Raw genomic sequence first — 22,935 nt, 5'->3', positions numbered from 1 at the left:
TTGTGTTAATGTGCTTTTCCAGTACTATTGAAACAGAGCTAGCACACTCTCGCGTGAAAGGCCCAATCCTTAGTCTCTTAGAAGTTCTATTTACTCCCAGAAACTTATCAACTAAACTAGTTGTCACCTGTACCAATATTTTATCATTTTTGTGTAATAATCTTAAGAACAAAAACCATGAGACAACAAATATCGAATATGAATGAAGATTCACTTCATGTTCATCTTAAGATGACGATAGAAATACTTAAAAGAGTTCCTGATTTCTTACCTCTTGCTTCTTAGTCACAGTTCATTCACTCCCAAAAACCGACCACCTCCTTATTTTAGCAGTCATTTTTCAGCATTACTGTGTTCCTTTTTCCTTATTAGATTCATCAATGGACATATACCAAAATTAATGTACATTAACCAATTTTTGGATGTCTAATGGTTCCCCTTAAATGATCCTCGACTCAAGTCTATGGTTTAGTACCGAAAATTGAAACTTCAAATCCAAAGATAAATTCAATTTGGGATTGTTATACTAATACCATGCAATTGAGTTGCCATAATTTTATAAGCCAATAATACCTGAAGTCACTGCTACCCATGGGATACAGTAATTAGTAATGTTGAAATGCTACAGAACCACAAGTGACCGTTTCTTTTCTTGTCATAAATTAACTACACTATATTCAATTCAATTATGAATACTGAAGCTTGCTTTGAACATGCACGGAATCCTGGCACTTGAATTTAAAACATGGAATAAGATTTTTATTCGTACTGGTCAATGTACCTTCAGGACCTCAGGTCAAAGAACCATATGCTCTTTTGATCAAATTTTTTTCAATGTTTGTCAATTATATGCGATACCCTTGTATCATTTACATAGATAACTATGAGTTCATTCAATTTCTATCTCTAGCGGCACTGATTCCTCTGGCTGCGAACCTTCAGCATCAATATCTTCTTCAGTAATACCAGAGGCTTCTACAGTCCTTGTGACCCATTCCTTGAGTGGATCTTCATTTAAATCAAGCCTTAAGAGCCCCGCAAACATCCCACCCATGAATGCAACTGGTTCCTATAAAGGAAGCAATAACATTAAGGCAGTAATACCTTTTTATCAGGTTCTGTAAACGATAGCAAAAATAAAAACAAGAAAAGTGTAAAATAACCGAAGACAAATCCACATCAAGTAGAATGTAGATTTCTGAAACACATCATACATTCACCGCTCAGGGAAATGATTCAAGTAGATTTGCTTTTGACAAAGAACTAATATCACTATGGCAAACACACCATGCATTAATCCTTCAATCCTACTAAACAGTAGGCAAAGAAAATGAATTGACAGGTCTCCATTTCACATGATTTAAACAACTGAATACAAATACAGGTTATGACAATCCCCGGGGCTCTAAGGAACATATTCAAGTAAAAATAACCACAGGATCTAACTTGAAGATCCACAGAAAAGGACTGTAATTGCTGAAAGGGTGGGAAACAATTAGCTAAGAAAGTTATGTCATAAAAATCCAACTTACAGAATCACTCCCACTCATTCCCCCCAAAAATTGTAAAACCAATCTCCATGGACCAATGTAGTAGATCAAATCCTGGTCAAGTGTTCTACAGCACTTCAATAGCCTCAATTAAAGGGGTACAGGCATAAGGCTAGAGTAAGCTTGTCAAGGTTTAGGTTTGGTAGAGTAAAACGAGGAGAAGAACCTTAAGAAAATTAAACTTGAAGCAGAGAAGAGAAAAAAAAAAAAGACTTTGTTTTTTTCTACTATATATCTTCTTCTGCTATTATTCTGCTCAAAACCAGCAAGGAGATTTATTTTTTGTTCCTTAAACCTCATATTGTATGGACTACATCAAAGGAAGTGCCAAGAGAGTGTCACAATGATATCAGACTTATTAGATCATGCTTTTCACGTAATTAATTGTACAAAAATATCCAATGTCTATGCTCTACTGTAGAAGATGCCCGTACACTCTATTGTGGCATTCAGCAACTAGAGGTGCTCTTTGTTGTCAAGCTTCAGGAGAAGCATGCTTACTAAATACATGAAGGAATTTAAAATGTTGCTGAAAACAGGCATATATTAGTACTCATTCTAAAGTCCTCCCAATGAGCAACACCGATATTATTAAAATCTGCAAAAGCTTGATCATGTCCTGAAGTCAAGCTTGTAACTAGTTTCCATTTACATAATTATGTATACAACAAATCAAAGAAGTCATTCAGGATTTCCAACCAATTGGGGGATGCACTACAGGCTGACCATCAATAACCCCATCTCGTACGATCTGAAGCATATATCACTCTGTTATCTCCTTTGTGTGCCTACTTATCTATTATTACACTCTAAAACCAATGAATGGATTCTAAATGTCTTACTGGGCATTCACTACTTCAAAGAAAACGTATCTGCAGACAAAAAAGTAGGCTCCTTCTCTTCTACTTTTTATTTAACAAAAACATTAATTGCTTCTTCAACATCTTCAGCGCAAGATGTCAGCAACTTATTAAACATTTTCATGCTTCAAGGATTTGCTGATGGGACCAAATTCAAGAACCCTTCAACCAGACCTCAAGATATCAATCCCACAAAAAAAAAAACTACATAAGTAGAGAAGCGATAACAGCCAATTGAAAGCCGGAGGAAATGAATTAGAAGAGAAAGTAGCAAGGTACCTTGAGAGCATCTTTGAGGATGGGTTCATTGGTGGGGTTGAATAGACAAGAAGCTTTAACCACCCTGGTAACATTAAGAACTTGCTTATTATGTTTGCTGCTGGTGCTTCGATTCAGCCATGAGGGTAATTGGGTTTCTCTTCTTAACTTCTGCGATTTCTACAGTATACGGATGTTTCCATTCAATATTCCAGACAAAACAATCAATTAGAGTTGAAAGAAAAGGAAGTAACAGCAGTTGAGAGCGAAAGTTCTTACCAAGGCGCATGGGAATGTAGTGTTAATAGAACCAGAGACAACAGAGAGTGCCATGTTTTTTTTGGAGGAATCGAGAGTTTCTTCTTTTTAGCTTCTGTCTCGTCTTGTTGATAAATGAGTTGCCAGTCAATGTCTTAATTTCAAGATTTCATTTTCATTTTTCTCCCCCCTTTGTCCAGTAATTTCTTCACAAAACTTTTTTGTTTACTAATCGACCCCCTTAAAATTCATTCGGTTATCAATCGTGCCCTTCTCACCGCCTTCTTCCTTATCGAAATTAACCGAGAATGTTTTGCTTTTGTTATGTAACTAGATAAATCGACCGCGTGTTGCCGTGGATTGATTCATATATAATATAAATTGTTATAGTTATAGTAGCTGTAAATTAGATTTGTAAATATCATTCTAGACCTAAATGATTTAGATCTGAAAATTATATACATATATATATATATATATATATATATATATATATAAAGCAATACATGGTTGTACATAAAATTTAATGAATAATAATTAAACCAAGTGTAATATGGCCTCCAGCAATTCAAATCGAATTTATAATAAACATGAATAAATTAAAAGATCATACTGTGATATTATTTAACTCTGAAAAATAGATTTTTCAGGTCACCACTCCTATTAAACCAGGTATTGTGAAATAAATTAGGCAAGAAATCAAATTGAATGATAAAACATACACATATGATAAATAACAAACATTTCATCGTTCACATGTTCTCACATGCTGTGTTGAGAATTAATTAGACTTCACATAATTTGTTGATGATTATTATATAATTTAAAGCTATGATTTGTTAATGTATTTACCGTGTCTTTAACATGGATGATATATGTTTTGTTTAATTTGTAATTATTTTATTTTTATATTTCGACTTAGTAGCTTACTACACGCGTGCGTGCGTCCACACACACCTAAATGAAAGGGAAGCTGAGACAAATCAAATGCTACTTTGAAAGCCATTGTATGGCCACTGCACGACATTTCATGCACCACCTAAACTAGTGCAAAGACAATTCACACTCTATCATGTCTAGTGCATGTGCAAATCAATTATTTTTTAATAACATTTATATTAAATCTATTACCCAAGAGCTATTTTAATAACATGATTATTATACGCATAAAACCACAATATTAAAAGACATAAAGTTCCCTAGATCTAAGTTATAATTATTTTTTTAGTTTAAGGGGAAATGTGTTATTTATTTATTTTAAAAAGAGAAAGAAAGGGATGGCAAAGCTCTTAAAGCCAAGCTTCAAAATCTTTGCTTTTAAGGTTGTTTAAATGATTTTATTATGTTGAAGACAGGTGCAAAGACCTTTTAATCCGATCCAAATTCTAAATGACTTTTTGATCTTTTAGAAAAACAATTCTACCCCATACAAGACCTAATGGTGTTGTAGTGAAGGACAAAATCATTACTTCATTATTGGAATTAACAGTTATTTATATCATGGTTTATAGTGTCAACACTAACAACTTATAGTTTTCATGTAATATCCCCTCACTTCCTTCCTTCTCTCAAATTCTTCATAATATGTAAATATTTTGTTCATATAGGCAAGTCCTATTCTAAGAAGTTGATTTAATAAAGTTGAATTAAAAATTTAGTGATTTTTTTTAATTAAAATAGGGTGGGTTTTATTTATTGTACCTCATCTCACTTAATATTATTTATTGAATAATATTTTTTTTTTCTATTTTTTATCGTACCCTTCTTATATAACACTATTCACTATAATAATTTTTTTTTTAATTATTGTATCTCTCCTCACATAACAATATTCACTAGAATAATGTTTTCTTTCTTTCCTTTCTTTTTTTTTTTTCCTTTCTAATTTATGCTTCTTCTTTTTATTTTTTATTTTAACTACATTCTTCAACATTAGATTTATTGAATTCAATTAATTTTTTTATCATAGTATCTCAGACTTATGACCCATTTTGCAGGTTTAACAAATTAATTTGATTGACTCGAGTTTTTTCTTCCTCTTTTGTAATTTTTTTTCCTCAATTTCATCATTCAACATTGAGTTAATTAAAAATTAGACTTTATAATTTATTTCGATTTGCTTTCTATGAGGATATTCTCATCTCATGACTCAAGTCATAAGTTTGACATGTTAACCCTCTTTGACTTGAGTTTTTTTTATGTTCTTTTTTTAATTGATATTTTTTTGTTTCAATTTCATCTTTTAATACATAGTTGATTGAGAATTGAGTTTCATAATTTGCTTCAATTTACCTTTTATTGGATTATCTCGTTCTTATGACCTGGATCGTGGGTTTGATAGAATAACTCGGGTTGACTCAAACCATTTTTTTTTTTTTTTTCAGTTTCATCCTTCAACATTGAGTTTATTTAAAATTTAGTTTTGTAATTTTATTTTATTAGCTTTTTATGGGGTTATCATGATCTCATGATTCAGTATACAAATTGACAAGTTAACCCGGGTTGACTCAAATTAATCAAATATATTGTCGTAGTAATGTTTATTAAAAAAAATCTCAATTTAATATTTATTTTGGAGCAAAATAATTTTTTTACCTATTATACAAATTGTTTTTGGACCTGCTAAGGTGTTTGAATCATATCTAATCAATTTCCAAATGGTTTTAAAAAACTTTCTACTGAAAAAAAAATATTAACAAAGTCTAAATATATTTTTATATTAAAAAAAAATAATTAACACGAGTCAATAATTTTAATTATATGTTGTAGGAAGGACATGGGAGGACAACATTTGGTGTGTGTGTGTGTGTGTATGCATGTGTGTGTTCTTGTCACAAGTTTCATTTTCATTTTCTTTTTTTGTTTAATTTATTTTGTATTCTCTCAAAAAAAAAAAACAATTGATTGGTTTTATAAAATTAATAACTCATGACCATGCTATATTTATGAATTCACCAAATTACTCATTCAAAAAGGAGACAAGTTGTACTCACTATTAATCTGAAAGTATCATTTTTCCATGCCATTCATTTTCTTTTTTGTTTTGAATGAGAAAAAAAAAAGATAAATTATGTTTAACATTCTATGATTTTGTCTATATAATTTTAAAAATTATATTTTATATGCTGTAATTTAATATTTAAATAATATTTTGTTTTTTCAATTTAAAAAACTCTGCTTTACATCCTATAATTGATATCTACATAACATTTTACATTCTCTAAAAAAAAATGTCAACAAGATGTTTAAATATTTATAAGATTATCCTTTTTTTTTAAAATTAATTAATTAATTAGTTAGTTGGGGAAAAGAAAATATGTATATAAATAAAGAAAATAAAAAGAGGAGAGGAGATGATCAATAGTGATACAGTACATAACAGTGTCAGAACTCAGTAGTTTACAGCAGAAGAGACTGAGAGAGGGTGCAGGTGGGGTTATATTGGGCTTATGAATATTTAGGAGTGGGCTAGGCTGGTTTGGGCTGGGCCTCTGAGGGAAGTGGAGAATATCTTGGCATGGCGGTGACAAACAATATTTTTCACCTTGTTTGTATGTAGTGTGAACTGTGAACTGTGAATCTCATCTCAGATCCCTAAACCTAAAAATTCTTTCATTTAAAAAAAAAAAACTGAGAAACTCTTTCGATTTATTGAAAATAAATAAATAATGGGTTCTGTTGCTATTTAGGAAATTTGAATCGTAGAAAAAATTAGAAATTTTGGAGCAGCAGCAGCCAACAAGGAAGGAAGGAAGGAAGAGAGTGGTGGTGGAGGTTTGGGTTTGATTATTATTATAGTAATAATAAGAATGGCAGGAAGAGAAGTAAGGGAATACACTAATCTCACTGACCCTAAAGGTACCCAAATTTCTTCTTCTTTCATTCAAATTCGATTATGCATGTGATTGATTTACTGTTTTGATTCTGAATTTTAATTGATTTTAGATAAGAAATCGTTGGGGAAAGGAGGGAGAGACAAAGTAATTGATGATGAAGACATCACTTTCCATCGCATGGTTGCTAAGGTTAGACCTTTCTTTCGTCTTTCCTATTCCCACTATTTGCTGCTGCTGCTGCTGCTGCTTGATTTAGCAAAGTATAGGAAAGGGTAGTTTCTGATAACATGCCCTGGCAGGGATTCTGGCTTTGATTCAATGCTCCTAACAGATGCAAGAGGTTGCTGGAGAACGTGGTGGCTACCTTCATGGCCGAGGCGGTATCTACCTCTCCCCATCTCTCTTTCTCCATATTCTTTCACCGGGTTTTTTTTGTTTTTGAATACCTACTTCTTCTTTTACATATACCTTCGTGAGCTTTGTTTATGCAGCACTGGATAGCGATGATTTACTTTATCTCAAAGAGCAAATGGAGGCTGAAGAGGATGCAGAACGCCTCTTACGCCGCACTGAGAAAAGGGCATTTGCTGCTTTTAAAATATCCTTCTTGTGCTCTTTTATTTCTAATTTGTTTCCATATCGTCTTCTAATAAATGAAGTCTTGTTTTCCCAGTCCTAGCATGTGGTTGTTTGTGCTTTGGTTGATGGCTACCATCCATCTAATCACATCTTTCATGACGCAGATCCAAGTATCTTCTAATGTGTAGTTTATAGGGTCAAAATTTATTTACTTTGTGATGGTTAACAGCTCATAATCTAAAAAACTGAGAAAAACATCTGTGTCAGTCTTTTCTCATTCATCTTGTAGTTTTTCACAACTTCTTGTCTTTGTGGTTGTTGGAAAATACATCTGCTCTGCCTTTTCAATTTCGTAGTTCTCCTTACTTTTCCCAAATTTATCCATCTACTAATCACTAATGTTTCCATTCTAGTTTTTTTCCCTTGAAAAATCAGGTACAATTGCGGTTTTTAGTGAGTTACATCATACTCAGATGTTAAATTGGTGAACACTGTTTTTTCTTATGCTGTAAGCATGCCTTATCAGTATTTTCCTGGAATGCTCTTTAATTTTTTCCATTAATAAAACTCATACAATATTTTTGTCTCATCTTATACCTGAACCTCCAACTGTCATAGCGTAGCGTTAAATTAGCTGATCTGGAATGCCCCATTGATTTTAAAGGAGCATTACTTTGGCATTCCTATATTCTAGGTCTATCATGCGGTAGCCTCCCATATCCTATTGCAACCCTTCTCTCTGATGTTGTTTGTCTTCCCTAACCAATGAGTACAAAGCTGCAAGTCTGGCAGATTCTTCACCCGCATCAGTTCCCTTGTCATTTCGTGTTGAACCCAAGCCAAAGAGTGGAATTAGGTATTTCTTTCCCAGCATGCTCTTAACCTTTTATTTTCAGCTAAAAAGGTTAATTCTTTTTAGCTTCCTGTGCTGGTTTGACTTCTGAAATTTTCTTGATTATAGGCAGCAAGACTTGCTGAAAAAGGTGGTTGAAGTTAAACCAAAACGACCTAAAGTTTCAAACTCGTCTGATGGGAACTATGCCACCCCAATTTCAAGTGATCGTGCTTCAGACAATAAAATCAAGGTTGACCAGGAAAAGAAAGAGCACATTTTACCAGCACCAAGCAAACCAGAAGGCGAGACAAATGTTAAAAATGAGGCTGAGGAAAATCCTGTTAAAAGTTTGCTAGGTTTAGCATATGCAAGTTCTGATGAAGAAGAAGACTAGAATCGATAATAATGTGCTGATGCATTGGTACAGTGCATTGGATGTTCTTTTATTGATAGTTGTAATGTTTTCACAAGTACAAAATTAGGCTCGTTATCTGACCACTAGTATATCACAGTGAATTCTATGTTTTCCAAAGCTATACTTTATTTTTGTTTTATGTAGTTATTCCATGGTCATGTTGCAAAATGCTCTTCTTTTTCTCTGTTAGTTTTGGATCAGAATCTCGAATTTGAGCACCTTAAAGCACCCGATGATCTTGTTATTGACCTTCCATATATGGCATTTGCAACCTTGAGCCATTTTTGAATATTGGAACTAGGCTTTGTCTTACCTATGCCTGTTTGATTAAAAGAAACTCCAATTTCAAATAAATCCTCCACACATTTGAAGTTCCATGGCATGCTTTTCTCATCAAAGCCTTTCATCCGTGTTGCCTGTTGAGAAATCGAGGACATTAGTGTGAGGATATTCTGAAGGATTTTCATCAGTTTCTCTATAGTTTATTTTCTCCACTTCGGCTATCCTTTGGCATGACCATGTACCTCTCCTTGGTCTTGGAAGACTGATGGCAGAAATATTTCCTTTTTGTTTCCTGATTCAGTGAAGTTGCATGCTTCCGCCAATTGCATGCTCTCCCCATCCTTCCTAGAGATTGCTTGCCAAGTGACCCTGCATTATTTCCATGTCTAAGAGAGATCAATGATTTTTATAGATTTGATTCATTTACTGTAAAAGTTCATTTTGGACAATATGGAATTCACTCAGCAGAGGCTATTGTATTTAGCAATTACGTTGGCATTCTTTGCTTGCAAATAGGTCCAAAATGATTGAGGGCAAGAGTCGCCTTCATGTTCTTGTCCTTCAAACACTCATCATCGTGCCCAAGAAGCATAACCTTGACCTGGTCTCTGAAATAGTAACATTTGTAGATCCAAGAGTGGCATCAAGAAGAATATCCTGGCATGGATAGAGTGTGTTGTGGTCTGTCCAAGCCCATGATGCACTGATCAGCCTGATCGCATCACCTTCTTCCTGACCTATTGCCCTTGCATTTCCATTATGGCCATCACTGAGCTAGGTCCCTGTGCCTTAACAGTGGTGAATCATCTTGCCGTGGATGATTATATCGGTTGCCTGAAAAAGATTAATGTTCCGAAATTAGAGGATATGCATAACCTACATGATAATGCGATGGAAACAGCTGAAAAATTCAGAGGGCAGTGTGCACGAGGAGCATTCGTTGTTTGCAATGTGAAACCTCGACGCGTCGATCATCCATGGCCTTGAAGCTAACGTCCAATCCATCAAGATAAATGATCAAAGGAAATAGCAAAAAAAATTGAAGTGATTTGCTTGCTATATTTAATTAAATGTGATGTTCTATCCAAATTACACTTAATTGCTAGCATCATACGACGGATGGCATGTTATTAATTTCTGTAATCCACGGCCATTGATCTCTTGAAACTAAACCTTGTCGAAGGCAACAACTGATCCACGGCCATTGCTGATCATATTCTATTTGTGTGTTAGTTGGCTCCGGTGCCAAAGACTTGGATGCCACTGATGATTGATTTGGGGAAGAAAATACAGTAATTATAACCTGCAGAAACAAGGGGAAGAAGAAACCATGTGGTGTTTGTGTTTACCATCTCCATGTATGAATGGCGGCATGGCCACTCCTGGCTTGAACATGTTTTGCCTCGTAAGAATCTATTTGTTTCCGCCATGCTTTTTTTAAAAAATTATTATTTTTTATTTTAGATTATATTTTTAAATCATATTTTAATAAACATATATTAAAAATAATTTTTAAAAATAAAAAAATTATTTTAATATATTTTCAAACCAACACACTTTCAAAAACACATTACCAATAAACACCATCCAAGTACATCCACTATATATATATACTAGACACATGACCCGCGCGATGCCGCGGGTCATTTTTTTTTTTATATATAAATATTTTAAAAAATAAAAATTTAAAAATTTTGGGTTTTTTTTGCAAAGCCATACCCAAGAATCTTGGGTATGGCTGCAATGTCTGACCTAAAAGTAATATTTATAATATTAATAATAAAATTAAACTTCCATGACTTAAGTTTAAGTGAGTCTAACTGCAACATCGGACTCAAAAATATTGGATGTGGGTCTGACTATAAGGTCATGTCATAAAAGTGTGATAATTAAATAAACTAATTAAAAAAAAAACAAAGAAAAAAAATCAACAGGAAGGAAAAAACTAATGAAGAAAAAGGAAAAAATAAATTAATTGGGTTAACCCTTCAAACCAGGTTATCCCGTAAAACCTGAGATTCGCGTCATGAAAGTTTGATAACTAAATAGAAAAAAAAAATGACGGGTTTACCCAGAATTATCTGGGTTAATCCATCAAACCAAGTTAACCCGTCAAGCCTAGGATACGTGTCGTGAAGGTATGAAAGTCTGATAATTAAATTGAAAGAAAATTAACTTTAACAAACTAAACTAAATGAAAAAAATAACTCGTCAAATCAAGTCAACCCATCAAACCCGAGATCCGTATCATGAAAATCTGATAACGAAATAAAAAAAATTTAATATTAACAAACTAAATCAAACAAAAAAAATTCATTAAAAAAAATTAAAAAGAAAAAAATAGCTAATATTGTAGTAATCCATATATATTTGTTTTTTTTTTTGAAAAAAGCTACAAAGCTAAGTTTTCAACCAGATCAATATAAAAAAAAAACGACAAAGATTATTATTTTTTTTAAAAAGTCAATTTTGGGTAAAATAAATGAAAAAAAATGTAAAAAAAAGAAAACAAAAGCGGAAAAAAAAACACGTGGGGAAAGCTACAGTGTTTTAAAGAAATAAACAAAAAAACTAAAATTTCAACCAGCTCAATAGTAAAAAAATAAAATAAACAAAAATAATTCTGAAAAAAAAATGTAAAAATTGACAATTTTGGAAAAAAGAAAAAAAATAAAAAAAATAAAAAAAAACATGCAGGAAAAGCTAAAGTTAGATTATCATTTAGCTCAATATTAAAAAAATAAATTCGATAAATATAATTTTTTAAAAAAATATGTGGGGAAACACTGTAGCAAAACAAAAACTATGTAAGGGAAACACTGTAGCAATCCATATTATTTAAAAAAAAAAACTATAAAGCTAAATTCTCAACCAACTTAATATATAAAAAAAATAAAGTCTACAAAGACCATTTTGAAAAAAAAAAGAGAATAAATAAATCATAAAAAAAAAACAATGTATGATAATATTATAGCAATCCACAATGTTTTAAAGAAAAAAACTACATAGTTAAATTTTCAACCAGCTCAATATTTAAAAAAATTAGTAAAGATAATTTTGAAAAAAAAATTAAAAAGAAAAAAACAAAGACAAAGAAGTCAATTTTGGATAAAAAAAAAAAGAAACAAAAGCAAAAAAAAAAAAAATGCTACAGTGAAAAAAAACTACTACAGGAAAAAAAGGAAAAAAAAATCAAAGCTGCTACAGTGCGCGAGTCATTTTTTTTGTATAAAAAATATATATAAAAAAATTAATATTTAAAAATGTTAGATCTTTCTGCAAAGCTGTACCCAAGAATCTTGGGTTTGGCTGCAACACCTGACTTAAGAGTAATATTTATAATATTAATAATAACATTAAACTTGGATGACCCAAGTTTAAGTGGGGGTGGCTGCAATACCAGATTCAATAGTGGATGTAGGTCTGGCTGCAAGGTCGTGTCATATAAGTATGATAATAAAATAGATTGATTAAAAAGAAAAAAAAACAAAGAAAAAAACCAACATAAAAAAAAAACTAATGAAGAAAAAAAATATGAATTAACTGGATTAACCCGTCAAATCTTGAATTCGCATCATGAAAGTTTGATAACTAAATAAATAAAAAAAAATTAACGGGTTTACCTAAAGTTAACTGGGTTAACCCATCAAACCAAGTTAACCCGTCAAGCCAGGATACATGTTATGAAAGTATGATAATTAAATAGAAAAAAATTTAACATTAACAAACTAAATCAAATAAAAAAAATCATTAAAAAAACAAAAAAAATTAAAAACGAAAAAAAATAAGACAGTTAAATAATATAATATAATATTATATTATATAATGAGTAAAGTGAGGCGTGAAAGAAAAAAAAAAAAAAAAAGGGTTTCATTCACTGATGCACAGGAGGCGTGGGGAAAGCTACAGTTTACTACGTACAGAGCCCATCACGTGACTCTCACGATGGAGAGAAAACGACGACGTCTTTTCATTCCACCCCTGTACTCAGCCCCATGGGATCCCCACCTCATTCTCACTCCTCTGTTGGCCGCCACTCGCGTGAATCCTCTTCAAGCCGGTTTTCTGGGTCGTTGAAACCTGGATCGCGCAAGAGATCTCACCAAATGATGCGTCTACAGGGGGTCTAAAGGGACAAAAGCAGTGGAAGGAGTGTGATGCTATCGAAGAAGAAGGACTTCTTGATGATGAAGAGTGTCGAAAGGGTCTCCCTCGTAAATGCTATTTCCTAGCTTTTGTTCTTGGTTTTTTAATCCTGTTCTCGTTTTTTTCTTTGATTCTCTGGGGGGTAAGCAAGCATCAGAAACCCGAGATCACAATGAAGGTATATTATATTTTAATTTCTTCTCACGGAAATTATTACAATTGAGGAAATTGGTTGGCTTTAATTGGTTTATTCTCTTGCAGAGTGTTACATTTGAGCAATTTAGAATCCAAGCTGGTTCTGATTCAACAGGAGTGGCAACTGATATGATCTCTATGAACTCCACTGTGAGAATGACCTATCGCAACAAAGGAACATTTTTCGGAGTCCATGTGACCTCAACATCTATGGATCTATCGTACTCTGAAATCACTTTAGCATCAGGAAGCGTAAGCCAACTGAAATCTTGTTTTTCCTATATTAGTTCAAAAGAAATGAAGATATTTCTGAAAGTTCTCTAATTTGGTGATTTGGGTATTGCAGATCAAGAAGTTCTACCAGTCAAGGAAGAGCCAGAGGTCGGTAGCAATATCTCTTATCAACGATAAAATTAATAATTATCAGAAAATAATAATTAACGAAATGGCTATTTCCTTTGGCAAAGCAGATTGCAAGCAACAGGTAATTAATTACTCATGTATTCTGCAGTGGGTGAGAACACATCCGCAAAGAACCATCTCCCTCACCAGGTTTTCAACGTCTCAATTGACACCAATCCACGAAGTGGTTCCGAGTGGTTTGATGATGATGGCCGCCCCAAACGAACTGGTAACTTTACTCTTCTTTATTTAATATTCTGGACAACTCTGAAAGAAGAAGAAAAAATATTAGCCATATGGTCGTGTTTTTTATCATGAGTCTTTCTTTTGTTGTTTCTCTAAACAGGAACCATGTGGACTGCAAGTGCTCACATCATAACAGCTGTTATAGGGTCCAGAGTTCTCTCCTTGGCTTGGGCTATTGGTTAGCTTGGATGGATTACTGGACCAGCTGTGATGCTTTTGTTCTCGCTCGTCACTTGCTATACTTCGACTCTGCTATAGAGGTCGGAGCTGAGAGATTCATGATTCGCCTGGATAAGCAAGAAGAGAAGAAGCTACCTGGCCTGGGGGAGGTGCTTGCTGCTGTTGCTGGTCTATCGTGAGGATGGTGGTGCACGGTGGAGCTGCTGGTGATCCACTGCAGCCACTGGAGAAGGCAGAAAAACAACGGTGGATGTTGATTGCTAATGTGGCTTTTGGCCGGGGAAGAGGAGAGGTGACAATGTGTTCAAATATTATAAGAGAGGTGAGCGTATAGTGGTGGGAGCTGAGAGAATTGGCTCACTAAAAACACCACTCCAAAACAACACCATCCCATGAAATAAAAGAATTAGAATTCTCTGCCAAGCACGTACACTAACCATAACAGAAATGCCAACCAAAACTGAACATGAAACAATGAAAACCGAACAACATTTATGTATAATAATGCCAACACCACATTTATCTAAGGCACCACCAAAAAGATTGGCCAGCTTTATTTTATCTAAATAAAACCTGAAAGCATTTAATGCAACATTAAAAAGACTTGTTGACTTGACATTTTTTAAATGGAACCTGAAGACGTGTAACGTGTAAGTTTATTGCCTCTTCCTTTTAATTATTCCAAAAGTGATAAGATGACAGACAATTCAATAATTCCTTGAACCTTATAAACTCCACAGAAAAAAAAGAAGACCGAATAACAAGGAAAAAAAAACGACAGCCTGATTTTTCAAAGCATTTAAGATACTGTAATCATGATGTCGTTTCTTTTAAACTTGTTCAATGGTAATATATTTTATGGGAAAGCGAGCAAGACATTCAACTGCAGAGACAATATATGTTTTGGCGGAGAAAACTGTGGGGAAAGCTACAGTACTTTCCCCACGCGTTTTAGAGTTCTTTAATATATATATATATATCAAACTCTTAATAAAATACTATAATTAGTTTAGAATCAAATTATCTAAATATTATTATTATAAAAAAATGTTTATTTTTGTGCTTTAAAAATATTTTTAAAATATTTAATTTTTTTATTTTAAATTAATTTTTTAGATTATTTTAATATATTAAAAAAAACACTCTATAAAATAATCGTTCTTACCTATAGTGTAAAATCTCAAACATTTATCGAGTATTTGAAAATATAGTTTGTAGTTATTTTTAAATTTTTTTTATTTAGAAATGTATTAAAATATTATTTTTTTATTATTTTTTTAAAATTATTTTTAATACCAATTTATTAAAATATTTAAAAATATAAAAAAATATTAATTTTTTTTAAAAAACTTTACACGCAGACAAACATGGCCTAATATAAAACTAAACAGCAGCAGCAGCCACCCATGACCCTCCTCCTTCCCTCTCTCTCTCCCCAACTCACCGCGCCACTACCCTCCCCCCTCTCTACCGCCCTGCAAAGCTGACAACATCACCCCACAACACTCCCTCTTCCATCCCGCTCGCTCAGCACAGTTGACAGCAGCACTCACCACCTTCCTTCCTCTCTCTCTCTCTCTCGCCCACCACACCTCCCTCTCTTTTGCCCAGCACAGCAACCACCTCTCTCTCAGGTCAGTCCCTCTCCTCCCCTCATTCTCTTCATTATTGCATTTTATTGTGTTCTTCTCTTTTAATTATATTTCTTGGATTTATGATTTCTATAGCTAATTGCTATCTTCCTGGTTTTGTTGGACTTGATTTTCATATATATATATATATATATAAGATTTTCCATTTCCCATCACAAATGTATTGATTATTTCTGCGATTTGCTTGCTATTATTTCATGCATCACTCTGAATTTACTGATTACTGATTGAGTTTGATCAGGCAATGCTCTGTTTTTTTTGCTTAATTTTTTTTTATGTGACAATGATGTCAGGATAATTCATAAAAAAAAAGGATTAGAAAAATTAGTTGATCGATCATTATTTTAATTGATGTGTACTGCTGTAATAAATTTCTTTTCCTGGTGTGCACTGTTGGCCAAAACAAGGAAGAAAACAAACAGTCCATAATTTAGATAGAAAGGGTACAGAGAGGCTTCACTTTCTGTGGAAGGTAATCATAATTTAGATGGCAGCAACACGATTAGCTATTCCAGTTAAAACGAGGAAAATTAAACAACGATACCTAGATCATACCCACTTTCCATGAGTGAACCACACCTTTTTATCAGCCAAACTCCATAGCATCTGAAAGACAGAATAATTAGAAGGTAAGTTGGTACATTACATGCAAACCATTAATTGATTACCACATATGGAGAAGGAATATCAAAGTCAGACACAAACCTTTTAGCATTTGATATCACAAATGCTTCCAAGGATGGCAATTTTATCCAAACCCAATGGATACCGACCCAACCCGATTTGAATGGATGGAAAACTTTTTCACCGGTCAAGTTTGGTGGCTAAAGGTCGGGTATAGATACTGCCTACCTGAACCTGATCCGAAATACATTAATAACCTTAAACCTTGAAAAAAATTACAATTTATACCAAGCTATATATATATATATATATAGTAGAAGAAGAAGAAGAAGAAGAAGAAGAAGAAAATTAGGGTTCCTCTCCTAGCCGTGATTTCCCTTCCTCACTCTCTTTAAAGAACAGAAAGTGCATCTCTTCTCCATCCTTCCTTACCGGCGCCTCTTGTCTGGTCGTCACCTTTGAAGTTAGTTTGTTGTCTGCTTGGTTGCTTTATGCATGTTTCTTTTTGTTTGTTGTGTTTTGTAGATGTAGTTGGTTTGTTTGTATACGCTTTTCTACATCTAGAACTTCAAATTTTTTCTTCCAACCTTTACCCCAAAGTCCACGTACCTCAATTGTACTTTTAGAATGGTTTGATTGCAAGAAGATATGTTATTTGTTATCGATTCCTTTTTACCAAGCTCTTGAATGTAATTGTGAACTAATGATTCTAAAAATCTTGTTTCCCAGGTTCTAGCGATTCAATACTTACCCCATAACTTATGACATATTGCATGAAACAGGTCTATTTTCAGCCGAGCAGAAAAGGTATGAGCTAGTGTTTTTGCTTGTCTTATTGTTTATTTCTTCATACTTTGCTGGTGGAGGGTAAATATAAATTTCTGCAAGCTATTTTGTTAGTTCTAGGCACAAATGCAATATCTCAAGTATGATGCTTGAGATGGATCACCTGGTGGAAGTGTTGAGTATGTGTTATAGGTGAGCTTCAAGAGATAACAACTTTCATGAGATGGGTGGGCAGTGTGCACACTTCGGGACACGAGTAATGAGGAGTAGTAAACTCTTGACCCACTTCACCTCTAATTCCAGATCCTCTTCCACTGCATCATTTGCTGGCTTGGCCAGGACCAGCACCAGCACCACTCCCTCTGCTAATAACCACACAGACCCCGCAAAAGATGATGACCAACAACAGCCATTACAATCACACAAGATAGTTAATACCTTATACAACCTTAAGAATCAGCCTCACGTTGCTTTCTCCATCTTTTCCCACCTCACAAACCCCGACATCCCTGCCTATGCTGCCATCATTCGAATCCTTTGTCATTGGGGTCTCCACAAGATGCTCCACTCCATTTTCCTTCATCTTCACCATAATAACAACGACTTTACTTCTTTTGATATTTCCCATTTGCTTGACATGCTCTCTCTCCCTCATCATATTGACATCGATCTTGAAAAGGAGGACACTGTGAAGCATCGCTCTTCTTTCTTGATCCAAGTCTATGATGCCTTGGTCAAGTCATATGTCACTGCAGGCATGCTTGATGAGGCTATCAATGCTTTGTTTCAGATCAAAAGGCGCGGATTCCTGCCCCATATTTTCACCTTTAACTATCTCATGAACAAATTGATTGCAAATGGTAAAGTGGATGCGGCTTTGGCCATTTACAAGCAGTTGAAGAGTTTGGGTTTGAACCCCAATGACTACACCTATTCCATCATCATAAAGGCCTTTTGCAGAAAGGGCAGTTTAGTGGAGGCCTCAAATGTCTTTCAGGAGATGGAACTTTGTGGGGTCATTCCTAATGCTTATGCTTACACAACTTATATTGAAGGACTCTGTGCAAATCAGAGGTCAGACTTCGGATATCAGGTGCTTCAAGCATGGAAAGAAGGCAACATTCCTATTGATGTGTATGCTTATGTGGCTGTAATTCGTGGATTTTGTAATGAGATGAAAATGGACCGAGCAGAGGTTGTCTTGGGAGACATGGAAAAACAAGAGTTGATTTCTGATGCGCGTTGCTATAGTGAATTGATTCGTGGATATTGCAAGGCTGGGGATCTTTCGAAAGCCTTGGCACTCCACAATGACATGGAATCAAAAGGTATCAAAACAAATTGTGTCATTGTCAGCACAATTCTCCAATACTTTTGTGAGAAGGGAATGCATTCCCAAGTGGTGGAAGAATTTAAAAGATTCAAGGATTTAAGAATTTTTCTAGATGAGGTTTCATACAACATTGTGGTTGATGCTTTATGCAAACAAGAGAAAGTGGATCAAGCTGTAGCATTGCTGGATGAAATGAAGGGTAAGCAAATGGATATGGACATTATGCACTACACAACTCTAATAAATGGGTATTGTCGCGTAGGAAAGCTGGTTGATGCTTTTAGGGTATTTGAGGAAATGGAAGGAAAGGGTTTGAAGCCAGATGTTGTCACTTACAACATACTTCTTGCTGCCTTTTCTAGGAGAGGCCTTGCAAACGAGGCGCTTAAGCTCTATGAATATATGAAGTCACAGGATCTAAAACCTAATGCTATTACACACAATGTGATGATTGAAGGTTTATGTATTGGAGGCAAAGTGACTGAAGCTGAAGCATTTTTCTGTAACATGGAGGATAAGAGTATAGATAATTATGGTGCCATGATTACTGGGTACTGTGAGGCTAAACATACTGAAAAGGCCTCTGAACTTTTCTTTGAACTTTCAGAACAGGGTCTTCTAATGGATAGAGGTTATATCTATAAGCTACTTGAAAAACTCTGTGAGGAAGGTGAAAAGGATAGAGCTCTTTGGTTACTTAAGACAATGTTGGATTTGAATATGGAACCTAGCAAAGACATGTATGGTAAAGTCATTACTGCTTGTTATCGGGCTGGAGATATGAGAAATGCAGAGGCAGTTTTCGACATTTTACGTAAGAGTGGATTAACTCCTGACATTTTTACCTACACAACAATGATAAATGTATGTTGCAGACAAAATCACTTGTCAGAAGCCCGCAATCTTTTCCAGGATATGAAGCACAGAGGAATTAAGCCTGATCTAGTTACTTTTACTGTTTTGCTGGATGGACATTTAAAGAGGGTACATTCTGAAGCATTTGCAAGGAAAAGAAATGAAGTAAATTTGGCTGCTTCAAATATTTGGAAAGAAATGCAGAATACAGAAATCAGACCAGATGTTATTTGTTACACAGCTTTGATTGATGGGCATTGTAAGGTAGACAGACTTGAGGATGCCATAGGCCTCTATGATGAAATGATGTATAGAGGAGTAGAACCTGATATAGCAACATGCACAGCTCTTCTGTCTGGCTGTCGTAACAGGGGAGATGTTGATATGGTACTTACAAAACTGAACCTTATTAATCTTACATCTGTCAAGGAGATGTAACCAGATGACCACACTCAATATTGGCTGGATGAAGCTGTGAAAAGTTTCAGTTTCTTAAGTAAGTGCATGAGTGAATACCATTAACTGGATGAACCTAAAATCTTTGAACTGGCTAATAAACTATTCAAAAGTAGAGCATGTCATTATCTTAATTATTTTTTCCTTTTTCTTACCGGATTTGAAATTGTGTCCGCATTACCAGCTATGCAACCTCTAATGTAAACATATCATTGTGCTTTTGAATCTCTCTTTTCAGGTAGACCACATCCCTTGCCAGAAATTTGCTCTAGAAATACAGTCAACTACTGTTTGCAGAACTGAGCCAACATTCACTCAACCCAGATCCTACTTCCATGGTATGAGTGGTCTGTCAATTTCAAAATTATTAATTGACATCTCCATAAATATAACTTGTTCACGCATCACACTGTACTCAATTATGTGCAGCTTAAGCTGAGCTTGGATAGTTTATCAAGTGTGATCTTGAAAATGAGGATGGAAATGAACATGGCTTTGAAAGAGATATGATGTGATCTGCAATGGCTTCATATGGAAAAGGAAGATCGCTTTGCTTGAAAGTATGTTTATTAATTGAAATTAGTTGGTTTTTAAAAAATACTTAGTTCCCTGCATTACTTTACATATAAGAAGCATTGATTTTTGCCCTCTTTTTTTTTTTTTTTTTTGGTAACTTTGCTTCTATATGGTGCTTCATTTCATAGGATTGGCTTTGATTCTATATTTTGTGTGATGTCTGAAGTTCTACTGCAACAGATTTAAATTTCATTTTTTTTCTTCAGGCATTGTAAGCTAGGTTTTGTATCCAACCTGTGCTTTATTATGAGTATTTTAAGAGTGAGAATCATTAAGCTCCTGCTTCCTACAAGCTTATCAAGGAAGTTCAACTGTACTGGTGGCAGCAGTTTTGCATTTTTCCCTTTTTTCTTCTAGTTTCTAATTAAGATAGAAGCATTCTGGAAATGAAAAAATATTTTTCCTTGTTAATAGATTATCAATTGAAAATCACGGCTGTTGAGGTGTGGGTCTTATTTGAGTTTTTAATTGTGTAATCTTTTGAGTTTTGGTTTGTTTTCTTATTTTTATATTTTGAACTGAGTTTGTTTGAAGATGGTTGCTAAATCTTATGAATTTTGCTATGTATATTGCATGGATAGATGATCACCTTGTACAATACCCTTTTTTCCAGTTTTTTTCCTCCTTTCTTTTGTTGTCCTTTCTTTTTTTGCATTTTCTTGACCTCTGCTGGAGCTTGTTAGGTCTATTCCAACAAATAATGGGCATGTTAATAAATAAATAAAAAGTATTTTCTTAATCTATGCACACAACCGAAGCAAATTATTTGAGAATGATTTGTTATTGGACAGGGCAGATGGAGGTCATAATGATTAATAGTCCTGATGCAGTAAATAGTCTGTATTATCTTGCTTTTAGACATTTGCAAACAAGGGGATTTCCGCTCTGGTATATTTTGCATGTCATGATGTGCTTGTAATGGAGTTCATATGAAGGGCAAAGAAATAGTCATGTTCCTGATTTTTTATGCATGTTGTTTCTGGCATCTTGATGCTTTTAGATGTCTAACGATTGATATGGATGCCTATCATTAGGCTTGTGAAATTTGCTTAATTAGTCCCTTTCTATATAGTAGACCCTGCAAGGTCAAGCTGAGAAAGCGGGATGTGTAATTTCCGGGTGGTTTTTTATTATTGGAAAGAGAAGGTATGGATAACATAATAGTGCTGCACACTGAATGTTACAGTTCTACTTACTACAAACATGAGTATTCTAATGTGAACTTCTGATTTTTGCAGTTGATTTGAACATTAAATTATAGACACTACACTATGGTAATGTTAATATGAGTGGGAGAGTTTGAGAGATGTTGCTTCGAAGGAAGAAACGAAGAACAAGAAGAGTTTGCAAATGGATTTACTCCTTTATTGGGATTGTCAAGGTTCTTATCCTCTACTGTCCTGCATTGCTGCCTTCTTTTTTCTTCTGACTGGTTGGTGATAGGATATGGATTTGTTATGTGATTCCAATCATATGATTTTTTCCATGATTGCTGTTTTCCACAATGAACCTCTTTCATTCACTGATGAATTTTGTTGATATTAGTCTCTGCTCAGCTGCCGAATATTTATTTCAAATTGTTCATGGAGCCCTTCCCCAATTGTGTTTTGATCCTAATTCATATGTGCCACCTGCTGAAATCACTGTTCTTGTCCTGGACTATCTTTACACGAAACTGGATCGAGTGTCTTGTGCAAGGTGGTGAGGTTGGGACTATTTTCTATCAATCTTATTTTTTGTCGTTTCTCTAGGGTTCTGTTTTACACCTTATCATTTCAAATCCACAATTTCTGTTAATTCCAGGTAGAAGAGCTCTCAAGCTACTCAATATGTCTGTGGGGAGTATGCTACCGTATATTCAATGTCTTGATTCTTGACTTTTTGAAGGAACTCTTGATGATCCTTATGAAGAGGTGATTGAGGTTCAAACTTTTTGTCATACACGGAACTCTATATTCTATAATGGTTTTATATAATTAGTTTCTTGTGCCAAAAAATCATACCCATTTTATTTGCAATCCATGGAGCGAGAGCTTTTTTAAATGTAAATTTCTTTACTAGAGATCCTATGAAAGCCTGCCTCCTTAAACTCTTTGCTGATTATCTTTTTTTTTTATTGGAAAATAATTGGTGGGATCAATGTTATTTACTTGTAATGAATAATCTCTCAATTTAGCCTATAAAAGCAACTAGTTCTCTCAGCAGATGCTCCTTCATGCAAACAGAGCAATCCCAATTGATTAAGCCCGAGTTCTGTGAGAAGAGCTATGAGTTAAGACAATTAATGTGCAGGAAGTTAGATGTTGAGCATCCTGCTCTACATTCTTCTCTACCTTTTATCGAATAACAAGTCAGGAATGAGTGAAAAAGATTCGAATCTTTTTTCCAACTCAACAAAAGGAAAAGAGCTCAACACAAAGGAACTTCTAGCATGTCCTCTGTTTATCAAGGAAATTTCCGAGTCAATTGTCTTTGCTGGAAAATCATGGCAGCTGGTCCGTCATGTTCCAGAGTTATTCTCAATGATGTCTGAAATAAGGAGACATCCAGATATTAATGTTCCTGGAGGCTCTACTGATGATAGGGGGTTTAAGCATTTGCCGACAGACCT

The 22,935-nt window shown here is 34.3% G+C and overlaps 4 protein-coding genes and 1 pseudogene across 19 annotated transcripts; 3 read left to right on the top strand and 2 right to left on the bottom strand.

The window, feature by feature from the left end:
* Positions 1–732: 732 nt before the first annotated feature.
* Positions 733–3,098, bottom strand: LOC118030367 (UPF0426 protein At1g28150, chloroplastic). The gene is made up of 3 exons (XM_035034442.2): positions 2,948–3,098; positions 2,690–2,848; positions 733–1,069 (listed from the first exon to the last, which is right to left on the bottom strand). Exons 1-3 carry the CDS (start codon positions 2,999–3,001, stop codon positions 890–892), a joined length of 393 nt encoding a protein of 130 aa, XP_034890333.1. The 5' UTR covers positions 3,002–3,098; the 3' UTR covers positions 733–889.
* A 3,374-nt stretch (positions 3,099–6,472) lies between these two features.
* LOC118030362 (uncharacterized) lies at positions 6,473–8,759 on the top strand. Its single transcript, XM_073408443.1, has 6 exons — positions 6,473–6,784; positions 6,872–6,951; positions 7,094–7,142; positions 7,254–7,361; positions 8,116–8,197; positions 8,303–8,759. The coding sequence occupies exons 1-6, from the start codon at positions 6,736–6,738 to the stop codon at positions 8,568–8,570; spliced, it is 636 nt and encodes a 211-aa protein (XP_073264544.1). The 5' UTR covers positions 6,473–6,735; the 3' UTR covers positions 8,571–8,759.
* A 29-nt stretch (positions 8,760–8,788) lies between these two features.
* LOC118030304 (putative pectate lyase 2) lies at positions 8,789–10,078 on the bottom strand. Its single transcript, XM_035034368.1, has 4 exons — positions 10,047–10,078; positions 9,365–9,481; positions 9,116–9,242; positions 8,789–9,007 (listed from the first exon to the last, which is right to left on the bottom strand). Exons 1-4 carry the CDS (start codon positions 10,076–10,078, stop codon positions 8,789–8,791), a joined length of 495 nt encoding a protein of 164 aa, XP_034890259.1.
* A 2,058-nt stretch (positions 10,079–12,136) lies between these two features.
* On the top strand, positions 12,137–14,221 carry LOC118030303 (uncharacterized; annotated as a pseudogene).
* A 1,217-nt stretch (positions 14,222–15,438) lies between these two features.
* LOC118030244 (uncharacterized) lies at positions 15,439–22,525 on the top strand. Of its 16 annotated transcripts, none has more exons than XM_035034273.2 (8): positions 15,439–15,676; positions 17,048–17,125; positions 17,219–19,788; positions 19,987–20,086; positions 20,178–20,308; positions 21,400–21,470; positions 21,563–22,030; positions 22,128–22,525. In XM_035034273.2, the coding sequence occupies exon 3, from the start codon at positions 17,328–17,330 to the stop codon at positions 19,728–19,730; it is 2,403 nt and encodes an 800-aa protein (XP_034890164.1). In that variant the 5' UTR covers positions 15,439–15,676; positions 17,048–17,125; positions 17,219–17,327; the 3' UTR covers positions 19,731–19,788; positions 19,987–20,086; positions 20,178–20,308; positions 21,400–21,470; positions 21,563–22,030; positions 22,128–22,525. The 16 variants fall into 16 exon arrangements, 11 of the variants coding, with proteins under 11 accessions (XP_034890164.1, XP_034890165.1, XP_034890172.1 ...); XM_035034274.2 differs by having other exon boundaries at positions 21,397–21,470; XM_035034281.2 differs by having other exon boundaries at positions 20,178–21,470; positions 21,563–21,705; positions 21,881–22,030.
* The last annotated feature ends 410 nt before the right edge of the window (positions 22,526–22,935 follow it).

The sequence above is a fragment of the Populus alba genome, chromosome 4 (genome assembly GCF_005239225.2).
Source record: "Populus alba chromosome 4, ASM523922v2, whole genome shotgun sequence".
NCBI classification, from domain to species: domain Eukaryota; kingdom Viridiplantae; phylum Streptophyta; class Magnoliopsida; order Malpighiales; family Salicaceae; genus Populus; species Populus alba.
Note: the sequence above shows the minus strand (reverse complement) of the source record. Positions and strands in the feature narration are given on the sequence as shown.